The sequence below is a fragment of the Podarcis melisellensis genome (genome assembly GCF_964234715.1).
Source record: "Podarcis melisellensis genome assembly, chromosome: Z".
Lineage (NCBI taxonomy): Eukaryota > Metazoa > Chordata > Lepidosauria > Squamata > Lacertidae > Podarcis > Podarcis melisellensis.
Window position 1 is genome coordinate 20,792,614 of NC_138547.1, and position 22,378 is coordinate 20,814,991.

General features: G+C 45.6%; 2 protein-coding genes and 2 long non-coding RNA genes across 5 annotated transcripts in view; 1 reads left to right on the forward strand and 3 right to left on the reverse strand.

Annotated features, from left to right (window-relative positions):
• VSIG4 (V-set and immunoglobulin domain containing 4) overlaps positions 1 to 1,297 on the reverse strand; it is a 34,581-nt gene extending 33,284 nt beyond the window's left edge. For both annotated transcript variants that reach the window (XM_081897859.1, XM_081897858.1), the window contains exon 1: positions 428 to 1,297. In XM_081897859.1, coding sequence (XP_081753985.1) covers positions 428 to 833 — 406 coding nt within the window. In that variant the 5' untranslated portion in view covers positions 834 to 1,297. The remainder of the gene's footprint in view (positions 1 to 427) is intronic.
• Positions 1,298 to 10,964: 9,667 nt separating this feature from the next.
• LOC309362356 (heat shock factor protein 3-like) overlaps positions 10,965 to 22,378 on the reverse strand; it is a gene marked incomplete at its 5' end in the record, with an annotated part of 34,838 nt that continues 23,424 nt past the window's right edge. Inside the window, 2 exons of the mRNA XM_081898001.1 lie at positions 10,965 to 12,490; positions 13,387 to 13,441. Coding sequence (XP_081754127.1) covers positions 12,267 to 12,490; positions 13,387 to 13,441 — 279 coding nt within the window. The remainder of the gene's footprint in view (positions 12,491 to 13,386; positions 13,442 to 22,378) is intronic.
• LOC309362335 lies at positions 16,826 to 19,121 on the reverse strand. Its single transcript, XR_014164922.1, has 2 exons — positions 18,840 to 19,121; positions 16,826 to 17,368 (listed from the first exon to the last, which is right to left on the reverse strand). It is a non-coding gene; the product is annotated as an uncharacterized lncRNA (long non-coding RNA).
• LOC309362317 lies at positions 17,379 to 18,603 on the forward strand. Its single transcript, XR_014164895.1, has 3 exons — positions 17,379 to 17,703; positions 17,876 to 18,407; positions 18,582 to 18,603. It is a non-coding gene; the product is annotated as an uncharacterized lncRNA (long non-coding RNA).

Sequence of the window (22,378 nt, forward strand, 5' to 3'; positions counted from 1 at the left end):
GTGCACAGAGAGCAACAAGCACAAGAGTCAGTGAGTGAATACATCACAGCGCTCTGGGCGATTGCAATGCATTGCTAATTCACTGACATCAAGGGACTTCTTGAAAGATTCATCAGACAGCCGTCTCTGCCGCAAGCTGCTGGCAAAAGACGATATCACGACGATATCACGTGGGATAATGCCCACGAGGCGGTCCACAACCCACATAAGGAGAACTCACCACATTCGGCGAGACTGGTCATCTTCCGTAGATTCCCACAATGAGGATGTCCACCGAGCTTTGGACTGATCCGACTGACACCACCGCTCCCAAGCTACGAGAGCATCGCTGAACCAGTGATCATCTGACGCACCTTGAGGAGCCTGCGCCAGCTTCAGAGAAAACCAAGAGCATCAGACATGCAGATCCTGTGGCAGGAAGACTTACCGGACCAGCCCTTGCATGTGAAGGACATTGCCGCTGCAACCGTGAAGGATAGGCTGTTGTCCCACGTCTCAGACTGGGTAGGGAGGGGGTGGCCCAGGAAGCCGGGTCCAGAAATTTCATGCTGCACAGCCCGCAAGGATGAGCTGTCTACTCGCCAAGGATGTGTGTTATGGGGTAGCCGTGTCATAGTCCCCCCCCCCATTAAGGAAAAAAGTCTTAGAAGGGCTGCACGTGTCCCACCCGGGGATTGTCCGGATGAAGGCATTGGCCCGTAGCTATGTGTGGTCACGGCCAGGCATAGATGCGAAGATAGAGGGCTGGGTGAAACGTTGCGAGCCCTGCCAGGTCCCCCAGCCGGATCCACCCAAGGCACCAATACGGTCCTGGGAGTCCACACAGTCCCCATGGTCTCGGGTGCACGTGGATTTTGCGGGGCCTTTTCAGGGCCAACACTTCCTAATAGTAGTTGACTCTCAGTCCAAGGGGCTTGAGGTGGTGCCAACCTCAACCATGTCCACTAGAGCGACTATAAACACGTTCAGGAAGCTATTTGCGACACACGGCTTGCCAGACATACTGGTGAGTGATAATGTAACCAAGAATGGAATCCACATTCGTTCTGCTCCTTTTCACCTGGCCACTAACAGCCAAGCTGAACACATGGTCCGTACTACCAAAGATGCGCTTAGGCGCATGGTGCATGGAGACTGGACTCTCTAGTTAGCGGAGTTCTTATTGGCCCAACACATCACCCGAAGCGCAGTGACTGGCTAGAGCCTGGAGGAGTTGCTTATGGGGAGGAGGCTCACTACCCTCCTTGATCGTATGCACCCCGACCGGGCACTTGAGCAATGGCCATCCACTGTGGTGCAGGGGAGCTCCAAGAGGGTTCTCCCCGGGGACATTGTGTACCTCTGAAACTATGGGTTGGGTCCCTGGTATCATTGCCCGCTGTACAGGTCTGGTTTCCTACAAGGTAGGGTTGGAGGGGGGACTGGTATGGAAGAGACACACCAACCATATCAGAGCCAGAGCACCTCCAAACATGGAACTTCAAGCGGAACCAGAGGACAGAGAAATGGGTACTTCGGGAGTTTCTGTGCCCAGGCCAGGGTGGGAACCAGACGGGTTGCTGGTGACTGAGTTACCCCAGCAGGGCGACTTCAGGCCAGAATCCTCAGTGGCTCCATCGGCAGTGACCCCTTTGGAGCCGGCCTCGCTGACTGCCCCACTCAGACCGCAGGTACCGGAGGAACCTCCTGGGTCACCCACTTGGACACAGGAACCGCAACAGTCCCAGGGGGAACGGAAAAGGCTGGCACACCTTGATGACTATGTTTGTTCCTTTTGTTAGGAAGTTGGGGGGAGGAGTGTTATGTATTGGGTTTAACACATTTTATGTTACAAGGGGTGTTCTAACCAATCGTAGAAATGTTGGTAGATGAATATTCTAAAAGCAAGTAAGTGCATGCTCTTTCAACTGTCAATGGTCAGTTCATGCTTGGCATTATTATTGCGTTGTCCAGTCAGCTTGGGTCTTGTGTTCCTATGAGTGAGCTGTTGTCACTGACAAATGTTGAATAAACTTAGCTGAGGAACTTATACTGCCTTGGGCTTCTGACTTTTTCCGAACATTTAACAGCAGCAAACAACAAAAAGCAAGGGAATTGTTAGCCACGTGCCATTCTCCAGCATGTAACAAATGGGTCAGATGTTGTGTCCAATCTAGTTCAACACTCAGTATCTAACAGCAGCCAACCAGATCCCCCAAGGAAACTCACAAGCAGGGTGTAAAAACAACAGCCCTCAGTTTGCATCCAGTAAGAAGAGCTTAAGTAATTTGTATAATCCTCTTTTCAAGCCATGCAGGTTGGTGATCATTACTGCCTCCAGTGGGAATGAGTTCCATAGTTCTACAAGGTAGTGCATGAATGACTTCCTTCTGTCTGTCCTGAATCTTACGACATTTAGAATCCCAGGGTGTGCATGAGTTGTGGTGTTACAAGAGAAGGAGAAAAACATGCATCTATCTGCATAAAAATTGAGGGCCAAATTCCGTGCTGTTCCAGAGATATGTGACTGGGTCTCCTTTTGTTTTTAGTTCTCGCAGCTGAGTTCTGAATTTGACTAGAGCAAAATGAAGGATAGAAGTCATGTTATGAAACACTCTGTACAGGACAGCCACTTCGGAAATAAACATCTTTAACTGTTATCATGTTTTTTTAAAAATAAGCCTCAAGAAGTGCTGTCAATATGCTTTTTTAAGAAATTGTATAGAATACAATTTAGTCTATATCATATCTGAGAGTTGCTGTGGAATTGTATCTCTCCTGCAGAAATGTGTTGTCTTCTCCTGTTTCTGCGGAAATGCCCTTCAAACATTCCACATTTCTTCTGTTTATAGCAGCTTGTGTTTGCCTTGCTAGGGCTTAATTTGCTCATGTTTTCTTCCTTCATTTGCAAAGACATGAGGCACCCTACACAACCCTATAACTTTGCAATCCTGTGCAAAGGTATCCCAGTAAAAAAAGCAGAAGAGGAGGCTGTGACATATTTTTTTTTTTTTTTATAAAAATTTTTATTAAGATTTTTTACAGATACATATTTAACAAACAGAATAGGTTTCATAACATCCTTTCATTCTATTGTGGACTCCCTCACGTCTCCCGCTTCCACTTTCATCATTAAAAACGAATTTTTCCAAGCAAATTATCATCTTGTTTATGCTCTTAAGTGCAATATTTAGGTTAAACTCAAATAAAAAATTATAATTTAATGGTAGACAGTTATTTCTGCTCTGGCTTCCTTGTTAGGATTCAACCAAATTACAGTACTTTTGTAAATAGATCTTAAATTTCTTCCAGTCTTCTTCAACCCTCTCCTCTCCCAGGTCGCGGATTCTGCCAGTCATCTCAGCCAGTTGCATATAGTCCATCAGCTGCATCTGCCATTCTTCCAGTGTGGGTAGATCTTGGGTTTTCCAGCTCTTAGCAATAAGTATCCTTGCCGCCGTTGTAGCGTACATAAAAAATGTTCTGTCCTTCTTTAACACGTTCTGGCCGACCATGCCCACATATACCCCCACTGAAAATGGGTGATGGGCAGTGTTATTTTTCTAGAAAAAAAGGTGCACCATGAACACCTCCCTTGTTCTCTTAGAATGGCAATGGCACCCACCTGAGAGGTACCAGAACTGAGTTCCAGTGATTTCCGGCGGAAAAAAAGCTGGGTAACATGACCAATGTTGGGGTTGTATTGTTTACAGTTCTAGGGCTGCCATAAACCCAGAATTCCCCAGAAATATCCAGGATTCATCCATTGGAACTGGTGTCCAGGTGGAATTTTGAAAAATCAGGAAAAATGTCTGGGGGAACCTGGGTGTATAGCAAACCATGGGGTTTGCAAATTAAAAAGAAAAATAGCTCAAAGACGTGAACTGAAAACTTACAAACTTAGAAAATACGTCACTGTAATTTCATTGCATCATGTTGCATGGCCATGTTATAAGCAGAAGGACAGTATCCTCAGCTATAAAAACACACCCAAACATGCATTTTCTGCATTCTTTGCCATTCTCTAAGGCACGCATGCAACTTGGCTATGCATCATGAAAGGGCTCAGTCTCCCTGTGTAGGTATATATCACACCATTCAACTGTTTCTGATTCTCTCACTACATGGGCAAATTATAAGTGTGCAGTCAGCTAGTTTCCAATGCTGGCATTTACCTGCCAACTGCACCAAAGTTACAGTATGTCTTGACTTATTAAAAAACTAAACAATGCACAGAGCATAATTTTACAGGCTTGGACCAGTTTACCCTCACTAGAGCAAATAAATATGCATTGGAAACATCATGAAAACATGTACTTTTCATATTACAGTAATAATATTTCAGACCAGCGTACCCCATGAAATTGACATTTGGCTTGTTCACTACTGCAGTTCACTGTGCCAATTTGCAAATTGCCTAGTTTCCTTTGCCTAGTTTCCTTTGAGTGGTCCACCCCTGCCACTTAATGGATCCAAATGGTTTCCAGAGAGTGGTAGGAGATGTTTTATCCCATGTTGATGGCCTTTCAGCTGATTCCCTGGTGGCCCGCTGGAATGCGGAGTTAACCAGGACTATTGACTGTTTGGCTCCGAAGTGCCCTCTCCAATTGCATGGAGCCCGGACAGCCCCATGGATTTCCACGGATCTGAGGGAAATGAAACAATCGCTGAGACGGCTAGAGCGCCGGTGGCGGATAACTCATTCTGAATCTGACAGGGTTAGAGCTCAATGTCGAGCCTACCAAGTGGCGATAGTCACAGCAAAGAAGACCTCCACCGCCTCTATTGCATCTGTGGAAAACAGCAGCAGGAGACTCTTTCAGGTGGTTTGCAATTTAGTGGAACCACCTGCTCCATCGGGGCCCAGTACAGGCCACATGGTCTCCTGCAATGATTTTGCAAAGTTTTTTGCAGATAAAGTCGCTTAGATTCAGGAAGTGGTAGACTCCCCCGTGGAAGCTGGGCCGTGGGGGGAGAGTGCTAGAGTCCTGTCTAGTCAAGTTGCATGGGTTCAGTTTCAATCTGTTACCCCCGAAGATATAGACAGGCTGCTTGGACGAGTGAAACCAACCACCTGTCTCTTTGATCCTTGCCCATCCTGACTTATAAAAGCTAGCCGGGAAGAGCTGGGTGATGGGCTTCGCGGACTGGTGAATGCTTCTCTCTGTGAAGGAGACTTCCCAGACCCGCTGAAAGAGGCGGTTATCAAACCACTTCTTAAAAAAAACATCTTTAGATGCAGCCAATATGGCCAACTATCACCCAGTCTCAAATCTTCCATTCTTGGGCAAGGTGATCGAGCGCCTGGAAGAAGCGAACCATTTGGATCCCTTCCAGTTGGGATTCAGGCCTCATCATGGGGCTGAAACTGCCTTGGTCACACAGGTCGATGATCTCTGGCAAGCTAGGGACAAAGGTGAGAGGTGTTTCCTAGTTCTGCTGGACCTCTCAGCGGCGTTTGATATCATTGACCATAATATCCTTCCGGACCGTCTAAATGGACTGGGAGCTGGGGGCACTGTCATACAGTGGTTCCGCTCCGTCCTCCTGGGCCGTGTCCAGAAAGTGTTGGTGGGGGATGAGTGTTCAGACCCCTGGGCTCTCACTTGTGGGGTGCCTCAGGGTTCTGTCCTCTCCCCCATGCTATTCAACATCTACATGCAGCCGCTGGGAGAGATCATCAGGAGGATTGGGCTGGGTGTTCATCAATATGCGGATGATACCCAGCTCTACCTCTCTTTCAAATCAGAACCAGTGAAGATGGTGAAAGTCCTGTGTGAGTGCCTGGATACGATTGGATGGTGGCTAACAGATTGAGGTTGAATCCTGACAAGACAGAAGTACTGTTTTGGGGGGACAGGAGGCCGGCAGGTATGGAGGACTCCCTGGTCCTGAATGGGGTAATTGTGCTCCTGAAGGTACCAGGTGCGCAGCCTGGGAGTCATTCTGGACTCACAGCTGTCCATGGAGGCGCAGGTCAATTCTGTGTCCAGGGCAGCTGTCTACCAGCTCCATCTGGTACACAGGCTGAGACCCTATTTGTCCGTGGCTTGCCTCGCCAGAGTGGTGCATCCTCTGGTTATCTCTCACTTGGACTACTGCAATGCGCTTTATGTGTCTCCACTCCCATCGTTCTGCCCAGACACTGAGGTCCAGCTCTGAGGGCCTTCTGGCAGTTCCCTCATTGTGAGAAGCCAAGTTACAGGGAACCAGGCAGATGGGGGTGAAGACGCTCCTTCAGGTATACAGGACCGAGGCCGTTTAAGGCTTTAAAGGTCAGCACCAACACTTTGAATTGTGCTTGGAAACGTTCTGGGAGCCAATGCAGATCTCTCAGGACTGGTGTTATGTGATCTTGGTGGCCACTCCCAGTCACCAGTCTAGCTGCCGCATTCTGGATTAATTGCAGTTTCCGGGTCACCTTCAAAGCCCCATGTAGAGCGCATTGCAGTAGTCCAAGCGGGAGATAACCAGAGCATGCACCACTCTGGCGAGACAGTCTACGTTCTGGTCTCTTCCACAAAGGCAGTTATTACAAAACCAGCATGCACAGTGGTGCAAGAAACAAAATAGCATTACAACATGCAGTTATGCTAAAGCAAATGATAAATCACTGAACTTCACTGCACGGGCAGATTGTGCCTGCATAATCCTTTTTTTCTCGTGTCAAGACAGTCAGAAACTGGGCAATGGACTGTTTCTTCTTATAAAGCAGAGTGTCTTTGATTTTTCACAAATAAACTAGAGGGAAAGTATGTGGCCAGTGGCCCATCTAGTCCAGTGTTCTGTTCTCACAGTGGCCAATCAGATGCCCCAATAGGAAGCCCACAAGCAAGACCTGAGCACAAGAGCCCTCTCCCCTCCTGTGGACTCCAGCAACTGGTATTCAGAAGCATTGCTGTCTCCAGCTGTGAAGGCAGAGCACAGCCATTGTGACTAGTAGCCTTTGACATTCTTATCCCCTATGAATTTGTCTAATCCTGTTTAGTGTTATGGCAGAGAGAAACATTTCTCTAGCCACTTTCTCCAGGCGGTGCATAATTTTATAAATTTTTATCATGTCTCCTCTTACTTGCATTCTCTTTAAATTAAAAAGTCCCAAACATTGCAATCTTTCCTCATATGTGAGTCAAAGGCTATCTGTGCGGTTCTCCCCCTCTACATTTTATCCTCCTGAAAACCCTGTGAGGTAGGTTATGTTATGAGATTATGACTGGACCAAGGTAAGCCAGTAAGCTTCATGGCTGAGTGGGGATTTGAATCCCTGTTTCCCTTGGTTCTTTTCTAAATTCTAAATTCTATTATTTATAAAATTAAAACAATTGACTGTGTCAGTATGAAATTTGGTATATAGGACCTGAGGCAGTGTATTAATTTGGCCAGATTTCACTTACACCGTGTCTTCTTTCAGTTGACAATTGGGCTTAGTTTGTTATGTGAAGAGTATATCGTGTGTTGGAGCAGGAATTCCTCATCTGCATTTGTAGCAACTGGTGGAAGAAGTGTATCTGTACTATTTCTACCTGGAAATTCACTACATGTTGTTCTGGTGACTCAACAGTCTTTTGTGCTTGCAGAAATTTTAAGGCTGCACATCAGGTAGAAATTCTTAGCTGCGTTTGCAGAAGCTGCGTCTGTAAAATGTTCGTCTTGACATTCACATGTTGCCATGGTGAAGGAACATTGTGTATTTTGTGGATGCATCAGGCATAAATTGTTGGGTATGTACACAGCAACAGTTGGGGGGGGGGAGAGAGCTGCACCTGTATAATTTCTGTCTGGGCACATCACTGTGGTGAGGGAATACAGTACATGCATAATTTCTGACATGTACACAGCACATTATTTTCAGGAACTGGATCTGTAGAATTGCAGGACTTCTGTGCGGAAGTATTCTGACTCAGCTCCTTATTTTTAACTAAATGGACAAATGTTGAAGATTGTGGAGGCAGGCACCCCACCCCACCCTTATTCCAAATTGCCCTCCTCCAGGAATTGGTGGGCAGCCTTGTGCAGCAGGGAGCCTCCTGTAATCATGTGGGCAATTTAGAACCCTGATTTTGTTCAGGGTTTTGCATCGTGCAGCCAGCCTATTGATGCAAGTAGAGCCAGATTAAATACCCCGCAGCCTTTGCCACCTAATGAAGCTGAATTCTGGAATTTTCATGACAGATGAAAGAAAAGTCCTTCACACAGTGCCTTGTTAAACTATGGAACTCACTCCCACAGGAGGCAGTGATGGCCATCAACCTAGATGGCTTTAAAAGAGTATTGGACAAATTCATGAAGGATCATAAGACTATGAAAGACTGCTAGGCATGATTCTTATGCTCTGGCTCAAGTCAAAGGCAATAATGCTTCTGAATACCAGTTTGTTGGGAACTGCATTAGGGGAGAGAGCTCTTGCATCCATGTCCCCCCTCCCATGGATTACTTTTAAAATATGGGGTAGACAAATTCACTGCTATCCAGAAACATTCTCAAACTGTGGAGGCAGAAGATTGGCATATGGCAAATAGCCCTTTGTTCTCAATGAATTTGTCTAATCCTCTTTTAAAGCCACCCAAGTTGGTGTCCATCACTGCCTCCTGTGGGATGGAGTTCCAGAGTTTAACGATGTGCTGCATGGAAAAGTCCTTTCTTTTACCTGTCCTGAATCTTCCACTGCTTAGATTCCTGGGATGCCCACGAGTTCTAGTGTTATGTCAGAGAGAAACACTTCTCTATCCCCTTTCTCTAGAAGGTGCATAATTTTACAAACTTCTACCATGTCTCCTCTTATTCATCTTTGCCCTTTAAGCAAAAAGTCCCAAATGTTGCAACCTTTCCTCACATGGGGGGAGGGTCGTTCCATCCCCCTGATGCTTTTGTTTGCCCTTTCCTGAACCTTTCCAATTTTACAGTAACTCTTTTGTGGTTGAGACTACAACAGGACAACAGCACTGTAAGGTTGGAAGAGCCCCTGGTGCTGTTGCCCATGGAGAGACTTTCTCTCCTTCATGCCTCCCCTGGAACATTTCGTGTGTTCCAACAGTGCAACACCCTTATGACTGGAGTCGCTTCAGCTAGAGCCCTTGCATCTGACCCTGCCCTTTTGTCTCACTTCTCTTGGTTTAAGAGAGAAATGCAAAGGATTTGCTGGTGTGACAATCCTGAAATTTAATGACTTGTGCAAGTTTCTCATGTTAAGCAGTTCCACATTTTAGCATATGCTAAAAGAAAGAAATGCTGCAAAGTCCTCTTGGTGTGGCAGCATTGCAGGATGGCAAAGGCTTCACTGGGGCCCCAGTGAGGGAACTTGAACTTCAGTGCCCTTCCTGATGGGCGGTAGAGGCATAAGCTCCAGCTGCCTATCAGGAAGAGGATCCTAGCCTGCTCCTGGCTTTGGCTAATGGGGATGCAGGCTGGGGACATGGGCTGTACCAGGGGGCAGAACTGATGGAGCAGGTAGGCTTCCCTTGGATCCACCCCTTGCCCATTTAATCAGCCTGTACCCGGGGCACTACCTGTTCATTCCTTCGCTGGATTTCCCTGCCCACCCACCCTTGGTTTACGATGATAGTTGATGATTTTGCTGTGGTCGCTGTTCTTCATGGAGCAGGGTAGGAATTTGCCCACTGGGCTAATTGGCTTTTACGCGGTGGTTTTCCCCACCTCGTCACAATCGTCACAACTGCTTGGGCATTGGGGCAATCCTTTGTCTTGGATGGAGGCAAGGTTGTAGTCTCTGCCTGCCCCTCCAAATGCTAAGGTATCCCGTTAAAGGGATCGGGGGGAGTGGCCACATCCACATGCCCTGGGGGCCAGGGTTAAAGGGACTCCCCCAGACGGTGGTCCCTGCAGAGGTCACCCTATTTTATGTAAGTTTTAGAAACCCCCACCTGGATTGACCAGGCGTCACTTCCAGTGGGCGGGCTGGAAGTACCGTATTTAGATTGCCCCATGCCCAAGCCAAACCTCTTTCATCTGTATTCAATAAAGCTGTGGCCTTTTTTAAACCCAAAACCAGTCTTACTGGTCTCTTATTTATATGGGTTGGGGTATGGGGACCCCGATGCCTGGTCCTGCAAGTGGTTTCTGTGTACTGTGTTTAAGTACTTGTGTCAATGGCATTTTAAACGTCAGTTCTGAAACCCAAGAATTTAAATCTGCATCCATCAGTTGAACCAAAAGAATTAAAAAAGACTGGAAGGAATGCAAAAATATATGATGAGCACCAATTAGCAGGAGCGAATGTACTTGAGTTTTGATTTGCCAGTATAAACTTTCTAATATATATGAAAATCACAGGTCCTTAATTTATTGAAAACAAAGCTTAGGATAAAATAGACCCACTAATTTGGAGAACCTCTGTTCTTCATGCCCAGATTGACACAAGAAGAGCCATATGAAATTCCCAAAAGGCTTTCCTAGCCTGTTATACAATTACAGTACTTGTAAATAAAAGTATTCCATTTCAATAGGAAGTTTGCTAGGCCTCATCATTGCTATGCAGCTCATCAGCAAACCTAAACCACCATCCCCTTTGCATTTGCTCTCCTATGTTCCTGCTTCGGATGGTGCAAGGGCCAAATCCAGGAATAGCAGAAAGGAGGAGGACATTTAACACTGCCTAGGGACTACAGAGGGGCTTTGCTTTTGGGAAAGCGAACCATTAAGCAACCTCACAAGGCAAACAGCGGACTTTATGGAAAGTGGTTGTGTAACTAAAGCACAATCACTTTAAAACAAAGCAATACAGTATGTTAGATTGTTTCCTATCACTGTTTTTGAGTGCAGGGAAGACTCTCCCTGCCACCATCCCCCCCCCCCCCAAGTCTCAAACTGTGAAACCTTGTGAAGAGCTCTGGGAGAAAACAAGCATCAGGTCACACTCTTTATAATAAAGGTCATTTGCCCGAGATATGCAGGTGGGACAGGTCACAGGAATCATTCAAACTTTTGGCCCAGGAGTTAAAAAGAGAAAACTTAATCACACAAACAAACACAATCTTAATGATATTTATTTTGCTTATTGCTACAAATTTATTGAGAAGTGACTTGGGAGGAGTTGGCGGACAGTGCACAGAAAAAAGCAGCTTTTTTTTTAAAGCGTTGCCTTTATACTCAGTATTGTAGCTACATACTGGCATCATTTCACACACAGGAATTAGAAATATAATTTCCCAAAGGAAACAAATTGCTTACATCGATATTTTCTCATTGTGGCAAGATGCACTGCGCATATCACACCGATCCTAGCCCAACTGCACTGGCTACCAATAGGTTTCTGGGCCCCGTTTAAAGTGCTGGTTTTGATATTTACAGTGTTATGCTTCTCAGAACCCCAGTACCCCAAGGACCAGCCCTTCCCATATGAACCAACACAGTCCCTGCAATTGTCATCTGAGGCCCTCCTTCTTCTGCTCCACCCATGGGAGCTCCTGAGGTTGGCAACATGAGAATAGGGCCTTCTCAATATGACTCTTTCTTGTGGGATGCTTCACCCTGGGAGGCAGACCTGGTGCCATTGTTATATATCTTCAGTGTTGGGCAAAATTTTTGCTTTCCAACCAGGCCTCTATCTGTGATCGTTTAAAGTGAGTGGGATGTTTTGCCTGCCCCCAATTTTAGTTTGTGTATTTCAGGTTGTTGTTGTTTTGTGATTTCATTAGTTGTTCTGGGTTGCTGTGGCAAAGAAAAAGTGACTAATAAATTTAATAATGATGATGATAATGATGATGATAAATAATAATAAAAAAATCAGAGGTGAAACCAAAGAATGCATAACCAAAATGAAAAAATACATAACCAAAGAATACAACAGTATTCTGACAACAGTAGTCAGAAGAGGCAAGGGAACAGCCTCTTTAGTTCTGATTTTCACAAAGGTTAATAAATCCTAACAGGAGTACAAACCACCTCTGAGTCAAAATTTAACAAGAGTTAAATTATTGCAGTTTTGCAATACTGGATATCACGAGACTAGACAATTTGATAGGCAAAGGTTTACAGTGAGCTACAAGTTGCAAAGCCTAGAAAAAATACTTGTATATAAAATAAACTTCTTTTGGATTATTTGTTTTTTGAAAAAACAAACAAACCATTGTGGCACAATTCCAGCTTTTTAGCTGCACAGGCTTTGGTATTCAGAAAAAGCAGAATAAACCCTCTCCTTACAGAAAACCGCAGAAAGGAGAAGCAAGAGCTCCACCAGCCTTTGGTGCTGAAAGCTACATCTAGGTAGCTTTCTCTATGAAATCTGCAACCAGGCTGGGGAGCAGAGGGGGGGGGGCTCTTTAGTTATTTTACACATTTTCAAAGAAAACCGGCTGATCCAGGAGCAACAGGGCAGGTGCGCCATCTACTTGGTATACTTGACCAAGGCACTCCTCAAGTGCCTCATCGCTGAAATGAACAGGAGGTATGATGTCAACAGAAGCCTCCAGGGGAATACCGCTGTCATATTCCTTCTTGAAAGTTGGAGGCTCCCCCAACATGGGATTCACGTGGCTGTGAGTCAGAAGCAAGTCTGCGGAGAGGGAAAACACACCCACCAACATTACAGCTAAGTGAGACTCCACATGTATAATCAAGGGGTGAACAAGCAACATCAAGGGGTAGCCTGCATGTCCGAATGGATCACAGATGTAAGGCCACCAGAGTGGACTTTATTCCTTTTATTATTTTTATTATTTCATAAAATTTATATGCTGCTTTTTAAAAACAAACAAACGAACAAACTAACCTCAAAGCGGTTTGCAAAAAAGAATTCCATGCTGCCTGAACCGTAATCCTTTCTTTTCTTTTCTTTTCAATTATTTATTTATTTATCGTTAGCATATGACCAAGCAAACATGGAGCATACCCAGCATAAAAATAAATAAAGAGATGCAGTTGCACATAGCCAAGATTTTAAGATGAGTCTATATAGCCCAGCTATTACAAAGAGTAACCACTGGGAGGAGTACTTAGGTGACTCTCCCTATTTATATAAAATAAAATAATGAGTCCACATCAAAACTGTCTAGTTTGGCTTCTCCCCAGACTACACATCTATGAGCTCATTCTCCCCACCACTTTCCCCTGGGAAAACCCACTCTTTACCACTGGATCGGAACAAATGTCAGGGCTAAGGGTTTCCCCAGGGAAAGTGGCGGGGCAAACGGAAAACCTCTTTGACTTGTGCCTCGAAAGCTCAGGACAAGCGGAAAGTCTCTCAGACATGTGCTTGGTGGGCATGGCACAAGCAAACTGTGGGCAAGCCCTATGCCTGACCACTCCATAACCAGTCCATAACCCTTCCTACACCAAGTGTATGTGGGGGGGGGGGTCATCTCCCTGCACTGCCACCACCACCATGTTGATCGACATCTGGGAATAAATAAGCTTTCTACCAAAGCAGTTCATCTATTTCCAATAGCTCACCATTCATTGGTGCCTCCTGCTCATTCATCCCAGTCGCAACAGTTTCCCCTGTCATCTAGGTGAAAGCAAACATACAAGGAAACTATTAAGGACGAGCACTTACTTATATTCCGTTATTCATTAAAAAGAAATCAGAGTGGTTTACAAGAATTGTATATAAAGCCCATACAATAAAGATTATGCAAAAATTTAAAATCAGGAATCAACGAACTATTATGGAAAGTTGTATTCTTAACTGCCTATATAATAAGAATAGAAACATCTTGAGCAGGGACTTAGGTTGGCACAGAAGCCTGCTGAATCTCTATTGGCAGGGTGTTCCACAGCACTCGGCCAATGACATGAAAGGCTTGGTTTTTCATTGTTGTCAAAGAAGCCTCACCAAGTTGGGGAATGAACAACAACGCTCCTGCAGGTGATCTCAGTGAATGAGCTGGGATACAGTGGTGCCCCGCAAGACGAATGCCTCGCAAGACGGAAAACCCGCAAGACGAAAGGGTTTTCCATTTGCGAGTTGCTTCGCAAGACGAATTTCCCTATGGGCTTGCTTCACAAGAAGAAAGCCCATAGGGAAATCACCGGGGACCTCTTTTAAATGCTGGCGGTGGGGAGCAAAGCCTTCCCCCCCAGCCTTCAGAAGAGGTCCAGGAAGGCCGGTGGGGGCTGAAAGGCTTTGCTCCCCACCGCCAGCATTTTAAAAGCGGTCCCTGATAGCAGGAAAGCGCTTCCCGCTATCCCGGACGGCTTTTGAAGGCAGACGGGGGGGGTAGCAAAGACTTTTGCCCCCCGCCGGCCTTCAGAAGAGGTCCTGGACCTCTTCTGAAGGCCGGCGGGGGGCAAAAGTCTTTGCTCCCCCCTGCCTGCCTTCCCGGATGGCTTTTGAAGGCAGGCAGGGGGAAGCAAAGACTTTTGCCCCCCGCCGGCCTTCAGAAGAGGTCCTGGACCTCTTCTGAAGGCCGGCGGGGGGCAAAAGTCTTTGCTCCCCCCCCGCCTGCCTTCCCGGGGGCTTTAAAATCGCCCCGGGACAGCGGAGAAGTCCTCCGCTGCCCCGGGGTGATTTTAAAATGCTGGCGGGTGGCAGCGCTGCCGCCCGCCACCATTTTAAAAAACCCCGGGACAGCGGAGAAGTCCTCTGCTGTCCTGGGGTTTTTTAAAATGCTGGGGGTGGGAAGAAAAGCCCTTGTCCCCCCCCCAGCCTTCAGAAGAGGTCGGGGGACAGACTGTCCCCGGACCTGGTCTGAAGGCGGTTTCCATAGGAACGCATTGATTGATTTTCAATGCATTCCTATGGGAAACCGTGCTTCGCAAGACGAAAAACTCGCAACACGCAAAAACTTGCGGAACGAATTAATTTCGTCTTGCGAGGCACCACTGTATTTGGGTTTAGGCAGTTCCTGAAGTACCCAGTACCTAAGCAGCTCAGGGCCTTGTAAATTAACTCAAGAACCATAAATCTGGCTCAGTAGTAGATGAGCACCCAGGGCAGATGCTTAAAAACCAATCTGAATGTGAGGTGACAGTTGCTTAGCTTTGTTTGGTTTGCAAAGTATTTATAATAAAACACACAGCTTGTGCATAGTTCATTTGATCAGGAATCAATAAATCTCTGAATGTTGTTTACAGTGGTGCCTCGCAAGACGAAATTAATTCGTTCTGCAAGTTTTTTCGTCTTGCAAGTTTTTCGTCTTGCAAAGCACGGTTTCCCACAGGAATGCATTGAAAATCAATCAATGCGCTCCTATGGAAACCGCCTTCAGACCAGGTCCAGGGACAGTCTGTCCCCCGACCTCTTCTGAAGGCTGGGGGGGGGCAAGGGCTTTTCTTCCCACCCCCAGCATTTTAAAAAACCCCAGGACAGCAGAGGACTTCTCCGCTGTCCCGGGGTTTTTAAAAATGGTGGCGGGTGGTTTGACCGTGGTTAAGAAAGTGAAATACCTGGGGATTAATATGACAGCTAAAAATGGGAACTTATTTAAAGATAACTATGAAAAATGTTGGATGGAAGTGAAAAAAGATTTAGAAATCTGGTCAAATTTGAAGCTTTCCTTGTTGGGTCGAATTGCAGCTATAAAGATGAATGTATTGCCTAGAATGTTGTTTTTGTTTCAAACATTGCAAATTGTGGACAAGATGGACTGTTTCAAGAAGTGGCAGAAAGATATATCTAGATTTGTCTGGCAGGGCAAGAAGCCCAGAATAAAATTCAATATATTAACTGATGTAAAGGAAAGGGGTGGATTTGCCCTGCCAGACTTTAAACTTTACTATGAATCAGCAGCATTCTGCTGGTTGAAAGATTGGCTGCTTCTTGAGAACACAGACATTTTGGATTTAGAAGGTTTTAACAACGTTTTTGGGTGGCATGCATATTTGTGGTACGACAAGGTTAAAGCACATAAAGCATTCAAAAACCATATTGTCAGGAAAGCATTGTTTAATGTCTGGATAAGATATAAGGATCTACTGGAAAATAAAACCCCAAGGTGGTTGTCACCAATGGAAGCAAAAGCCCAGAAAAAGCTCAATATGGAGGCCAAATGGCCGAAATATTGGGAAATTTTGGAACAAGAAGGAGATAGATTGAAACTGCAGAGTTTTGAGAAATTAAAAAACAAAGTGCTAGATTGGCTTTATTATTACCAGATAATGGAGGCATATAATTTGGACAAGAAAATTGGCTTCCAGGTGGAAAAATCAAAATTAGAAACAGAACTGTTAGAACCTAAAACTAAGATTTTGTCAAAGATGTATAACTTGCTGTTGAAATGGAACACTCAGGATGAAACGGTGAAATCTGCTATGATTAAATGGGCACAAGATGTTGGACATACAGTGGTGCCCCGCAAGACGAACACCTCGCAAGACGGAAAACTCGCTAGACGAAAGAGTTTTCCGTTTTCGAGTTGCTTCGCAAGAGGAATTTCCCTATGGGCTTGCTTCGCAAGACGAAAACGTATTGCGACTTTGTTTCCTTAAAACCGTTAAAACCAAGGGTCTTTGCTTGAACAGCTGCAGCTGTGACTTGACTTCGAGGAGCAACTGTTAGCACGCGGTTTGGTAGCCTTTTCTCAGACTTTGCTCATTTTTGAAGCTTTTCCAGAACTTTTCCAGAACTTCTTTTGCATCCATTTGGTAAGTTAAACTTTTAAAACATTTTGGGGGGTTTTTGGATTTTGGGTTGGGGTGTTTGGGATTCAAGGACTTGGTGTTTGGGGGTTTTTAAAAGAGAATCTGGGAACTTGTGGGGGGTTTTTTTGAATTTTTAAATAATTTTTTGTGGCCATTGGGCCATGTGGGTTTTTTAAAAAAAAATCTGAGTTTGAATTTCTGTGTGCTGGGTGGCTGGGGGAACAGTTGGTGGGGTTTCTGCAGGAATCTGGGAGCTTGTGGGGGATTTTTTTGAATTTTTATGATTTTTTGTGACCATTGGGCCATGTTGTTGTTTTTTTAAAAAAAATTCTGAGTTTGAATTTCTGTGTGCTGGGTGGCTGGGGGAACAGTTGGTGGGGTTTCTGCAGGAATCTGGGAGCTTGTGGGGGATTTTCCTGCATTTTTCTGTTTCTCTGTGACCATTGGGCCATGTTGTTCTTTTTTTTAAAAAAAATCTGAGTTTGAATTTCTGTGTGCTGGTTGGCTGGGGGAACAGTTGGGGAGGGGGTTGCAGGAATCTGGGAGCTTGTGGGGGATTTTTTTTGAATTTTTTTGATTTTCTGTGACCATTGGGCCATGTTGTTTTTTTTAAAAAAAAAATCTGAGTTTGAATTTCTGTGTGCTGGGTGGCTGGGGGAACAGTTGGTGGGGTTTCTGCAGGAATCTGGAAGCTTGTGGGGGATTTTCCTGCATTTTTCTGTTTGTCTGTGACCATTGGGCCATGTTGTTTTTTTTAAAAAAAAATTCTGGGTTTGAATTTCTGTGTGCTGGTTGGCTGGGGGAACAGTTGGGGAGGGTTTTGCAGGAATCTGGGGGCTTGTGGGGGGTTTTCCTGCATTTTTCTGTTTCTCTGTGACCATTGGGCCATGTTGTTGTTTTTTTGAAAAAATTTTCTGGGTTTGAATTTCTGTGTGCTGGTTGGCTGGGGGAACAGTTGGGGAGGGGTTTGCAGCAGTTGGGGAGGGGCTGGGGGAGCAGTTGGGGAGGGGTTTGCAATTTCTGCGTGGTGGGTGGGTGGGTGGCTGGGGGAACAGTTGAGGTTTTTGAAGACTTTGGTGATTTTTGAAGCTTTTCCAAAACTTCTTTTGCAGCCATTTGAGGTTTCTGAAGACTTCGGTGATTGATTGTTGAAGCTTTTCCAGAACTTCTTTTGCATCCATTTCGTAAGTTAAATTTTTAAAACTTTTTGGGGGGTTTTTGGATTTTGGGTAGGGCTGTTTGGGATTCAAGGACTTGGTTCTGGGTTTTAATTTCTGTGTGGTGGGTGGCTATGTGCTTTTGATTTTTTTGGATTTGAAGCACATCATTGATTTCTTTTTCTTTTTCTGAATTTACGAAGGAGCTGTGCTGCCATGGGACCCAAGAAGACTGCTGCTGCAGAGGCCGGCGAGAGGAAGAAGGAGAAGGTGACGCTGGAAATGAAGAAGGAGATCATCCGGAAGCACGACAGCGGAATGCGTGTGACGGACCTCGCCAGGGAGTACGGGAGGAATCCATCAACCATCTGGACCATCCTGAAGATGAGGGAGAAGATCATGGCGACAGATGCAGCCAAGGGAGTCACCAGGATCGTGAAGAACCGCCCAGCTGTTCTGGAGGAGGTCGAGAAGTTGCTGCTCATCTGGTTAGAAGAGAAGCAGTGTGCAGGGGACACAGTGACTGAGGCCGTCATTTGCGAGAAGGCCAAGGCCTTGCACGCAGACCTCGTCCGGGATCAGCCAGGAACCTCAGGCGAGCCAGAAGTCTTCAAGGCAAGCAGAGGTTGGTTTGACCGGTTCAAGGCAAGATCTGGAATCCACAGCGTGGTCAGGCATGGAGAGGCTGCCAGTTCTGATGTTCCTGCGGCTGAAGACTTTGCAGCAGAGTCAACAGTGGTGCAGGACATTGTTGCCTTGGGGAGGACCATGGGACTGGAGGTCACAGAGGAGGACGTCAGCGAGCTGGTGGAGGAGCACGACCACGAGCTGAGCACCCAGGAGCTGGTCAAACTGCAGGCAGAGGCTGTGCAGGAGCGGGCCTCGCTGGAAGAGGAGGAAGCAACCGAGGAACGGCTGTCCTCCAAAAAACTGAGGGACATTTGCCAGAAGTGGAAGGAGGTGCAGACTTTTGCAGACCAGCACCACCCTGACAAGCACAAGGCACATGACCTTGGGAACAGCTATGATACGACGGTCATGTCGTCTTTCAGGGAGGTGCTGAAAAGGCGGATGAAGCAGCAGACTATGGACAGGTTCTTGAGCAAGAAGCAAAGAGTGGAAGAGGAACCTTCTTCGAGTGGTCCCCCAGAGTCTTAGAAAATGTACTGTACACTTTGTTGATTTTTAAATGTTTTTCTGTCATGTTTATAAACTTAATTTATTTTTCCTTCAATTTTTGAACTGCTCTTTACAGTATGTGTGACTTTAAAGAGCAGGTAATAAACTCTTGTTGCACCAAATTTGGCTTTGTTTGGACTTTTTTTGACCATAGGAACGCATTAATTGATTTTCAATGCATTCCTATGGGATTTCGTGCTTCGCAAGACGAAAAATTCGCTAGACAAAAAAACTCGCAGAACGAATTAATTTCGTCTTGCGAGGCACCACTGAACATTATGTTTGCTGACTGGGAACAGTTGTGGACCACAGGTATGAAATTTACGGCATGTAATGTCTTAAGAGAGAATATTATGAAAATGATATACAGGTGGTACATGACACCAGTCAAGCTTGCAAAAAATTATCATTTGCCCGATAATAAATGTTGGAAATGCAAAGAGAATGAAGGTACATTCTTTCACCTTTGGTGGACGTGCCCAAGGATTAAGGCTTTCTGGGAAATGATCTATAATGAAATGAAAAAGGTATTTAAATATACCTTCCTGAAGAAACCAGAGGCCTTTCTCCTGGGCATGGTCGGCCAATTGGTGTCAAAGAAGGACAGAACTTTTTTTATGTATGTCACAACAGCAGCAAGAATACTTATTGCAAAGTTCTGGAAGACACAAGACTTACCCACTCTGGAAGAATGGCAGATGAAGGTGATGGACTATATGGGGCTGGCACAAACGACTGGCAGAATCCGAGACCAGGGAGAAGAGTCGGTGGAAGACGATTGGAAGAAATTTAAAGAATATTTACATAAACATTGTAAAATTAATGAATGTTAGAATGATGCTGAATAGAAATTAAGTGGTTTCCAGCTGTAATGCTTTAAGAGAATATGAAAAAAAAGGTTTAGAAATAGGTAAAAACTTATTGGTAAGGATTTGCTGAACTAACAATTTGAATTGGAATACAAAAAAGGGAGGTATGAGGAGGTCCGGGAAATAAGTTAATGGAAAATAAGTAATGGAAATTCTGTGTGTTTTTAAATACTTTTATTTTTTTATTTTTGTTATTTTTCTTTTTCTTTTCATTGTATTATTATTGAAAATTTTTAATAAATATTCTATAAAAAAAAAAAGAGAAATGGAAGGGCTCCATTTCTCCTGCCGCTTCGCTGAAGGGGCGCTGAGCAGAGAGGGGTAGATTTTTTTTCTCTTTTTCTCCCCCTCTAAAACAAGGTGCGTCCTATGGTCGGGTGCGTCCTATAGAGTGAAAAATACGGTATTTCATCTGTTTAGTCCTAGAGGCCAAATTCATGCATGTCATTTCCTCATGTTTTGCCACTGACACTCTGCTTAGGCTCTAGAATTTCACCTGGGGCACTGCTGCGGTTGCCCCCAGATGTGTACCAGTAAATCCCAGTACGTGTTTGATATGTTCTATGTGTGTCAGCTAAAACATTAAGGCATCTAAAGTAACTTTTTTTTAGGGGGGGTCCTGTTACCCTGCTAATTCTGCTCTGCTTAGCTGCAGTGTATACACATTTTAAATAAATAATTAATTAAAAAAAGCACTGAGAGCCAGCCCTGGCTGCCAAGTGGCAATCAGACTGGATCTAAGGGAACTTTAGATTTCAATTTTTTCCCCGTTATTATTCTAATAATCATCTTCCAGTATTTTTGTGCAGAATTATAGGTTCACTGCATATAGTAATGTGTCCTGTTCTTCTTTTTGCACCTCCAGTGTAATTCTTAATATGACTCATTCACTGAGAGGCAGTGTGATGTAGTGGTTCAAGTGCTGGACCAGGCCCTTGGGTGACCGGGTTCAAATCCCCATTCAGCCATAAAATTCATTGGGTGTGACCAGTCACTGCATACTAGCCTAGGTTGTTGTGGGGATAAAATGAGAGAGCCTTGCAGGGGAAAGTGGGATATAGAGGAAATAATCAAATAAAGTAAAGGTAAAGGTAAAGGGACCCCTGACCATTAAGTCCAGTCGTGGCCGACTCTGGGGTTGCGGTGCTCATCTGGCTTTATTGGCTGAGGGAGCTGGCATACAGTTTCCGGGTCATGTGGCCAGCATGACTAAACCACTTCTGGCGAACTAGAGCAGCACATGGAAATGCCGTTTACCTTCCTGCTGGAGCAGTACCTATTTATCTACTTGCACTGGCGTGCTTTCTAACTGCTAGGTTGGCAGGAGCAGGAACCGAGCAATGGGAGCTAATAATCATATACATTGCTCCAATTCAATCTCTCACCCAGAAACCATTTTATCTTATATTTGCATGAAAGCCAGGAGTCTAGGCGTGCAATCCTCCTGCCACCCAGCAGCCTGAAGTGCCCATGTTCCCAAAACAAGACCAACCAAAGTGTCCCTGCTGCACTGCATTTTGCAAGAGAGGCTCCCCATCGTCAGCCAGCCAATCTCCCTTTGGAAACCTACACAGGGCATTCTTTCAGGAGGTCAGACTACACACCACACTTGTGAGCAACACTTACAGGGTTGATGTTGCTGGTAGACGCCACTGCGGCATTACAGTGGTACCTCGGGTTAAGTACTTAATTCGTTCCATAGGTCCGTTCTTAACCTGAAACGGTTCTTAACCTGAAGAACCACTTTAGCTAATGGGGCCTCCCGCTGCTGCCGCGCCGCTGGAGCACGATTTCTGTTCTCATCCTGAAACAAAGTTCTTAACCCAAGGTAATATTTCTGGGTTAGCGGAGACTGTAACCTGAAGCGTATGTAACCTGAAGCGTATGTAACCCGAGGTACCACTGTACTACAAATAGCAAAACCCAAAATGTCTTCGGAAAGGAGCTTATTAAGAAATAAAAAGTGAACACGTTTTGTTCTAAGAAGGCAGAAAATATTGGGGAAGAAATATTCCCCACTGTCTATCTAAACACACAGAAGAGCTTTACCTCTAACAGGCCCAGAAATGGAGGAGGGGGAGGCTAGGCAGGGGGAGCGAGGAAAGGAGGAAAACTTCTCAAGGAGTCAAAGGCAGGTGCTTGCAGTATAACACAGGAGGCTTTAAAGTACAGTGGTACCTCGGGTTAAGTACTTACCGTATTTTTCGCCCCATAGGACGCACTTTCCCCCCTCCAAAAATGAAGGGGAAATGTGTGTGCGTCCTATGGGGCGAATGCAGGCTTTCCCTGAAGCCTGGAGAGTGAGAGGGGTCGGTGCGCACCGATGCCTCTAGCTCTCCAGGCTTCAGGAAGCTATTCGTAAGCCTTGCAAGCCCGGCGGGAGTTCCCGCGGGCTCACAAGGCTTGCAGGCAGCAGCCTGCCACCCAAAGCATGGGGAGCCCTCCGGAGGGCACCCCGTGCTTCGGGCAGGTGTGTGCAAGGCTTGGGGCTGCAGCCACGGCTGGGGGGGGGGGGAAATAATTTTTTTTATTTCATTTCCCCCCCAAAAAACGAGGTGCGTCCTATGGGCCGGTGCGCCCTATAGGACAAAAAATACAGTAATTCGTTCCAGAGGTCTGTTCTTAACCTGAAACTGTTCTAACCTGAAGCACCACTTT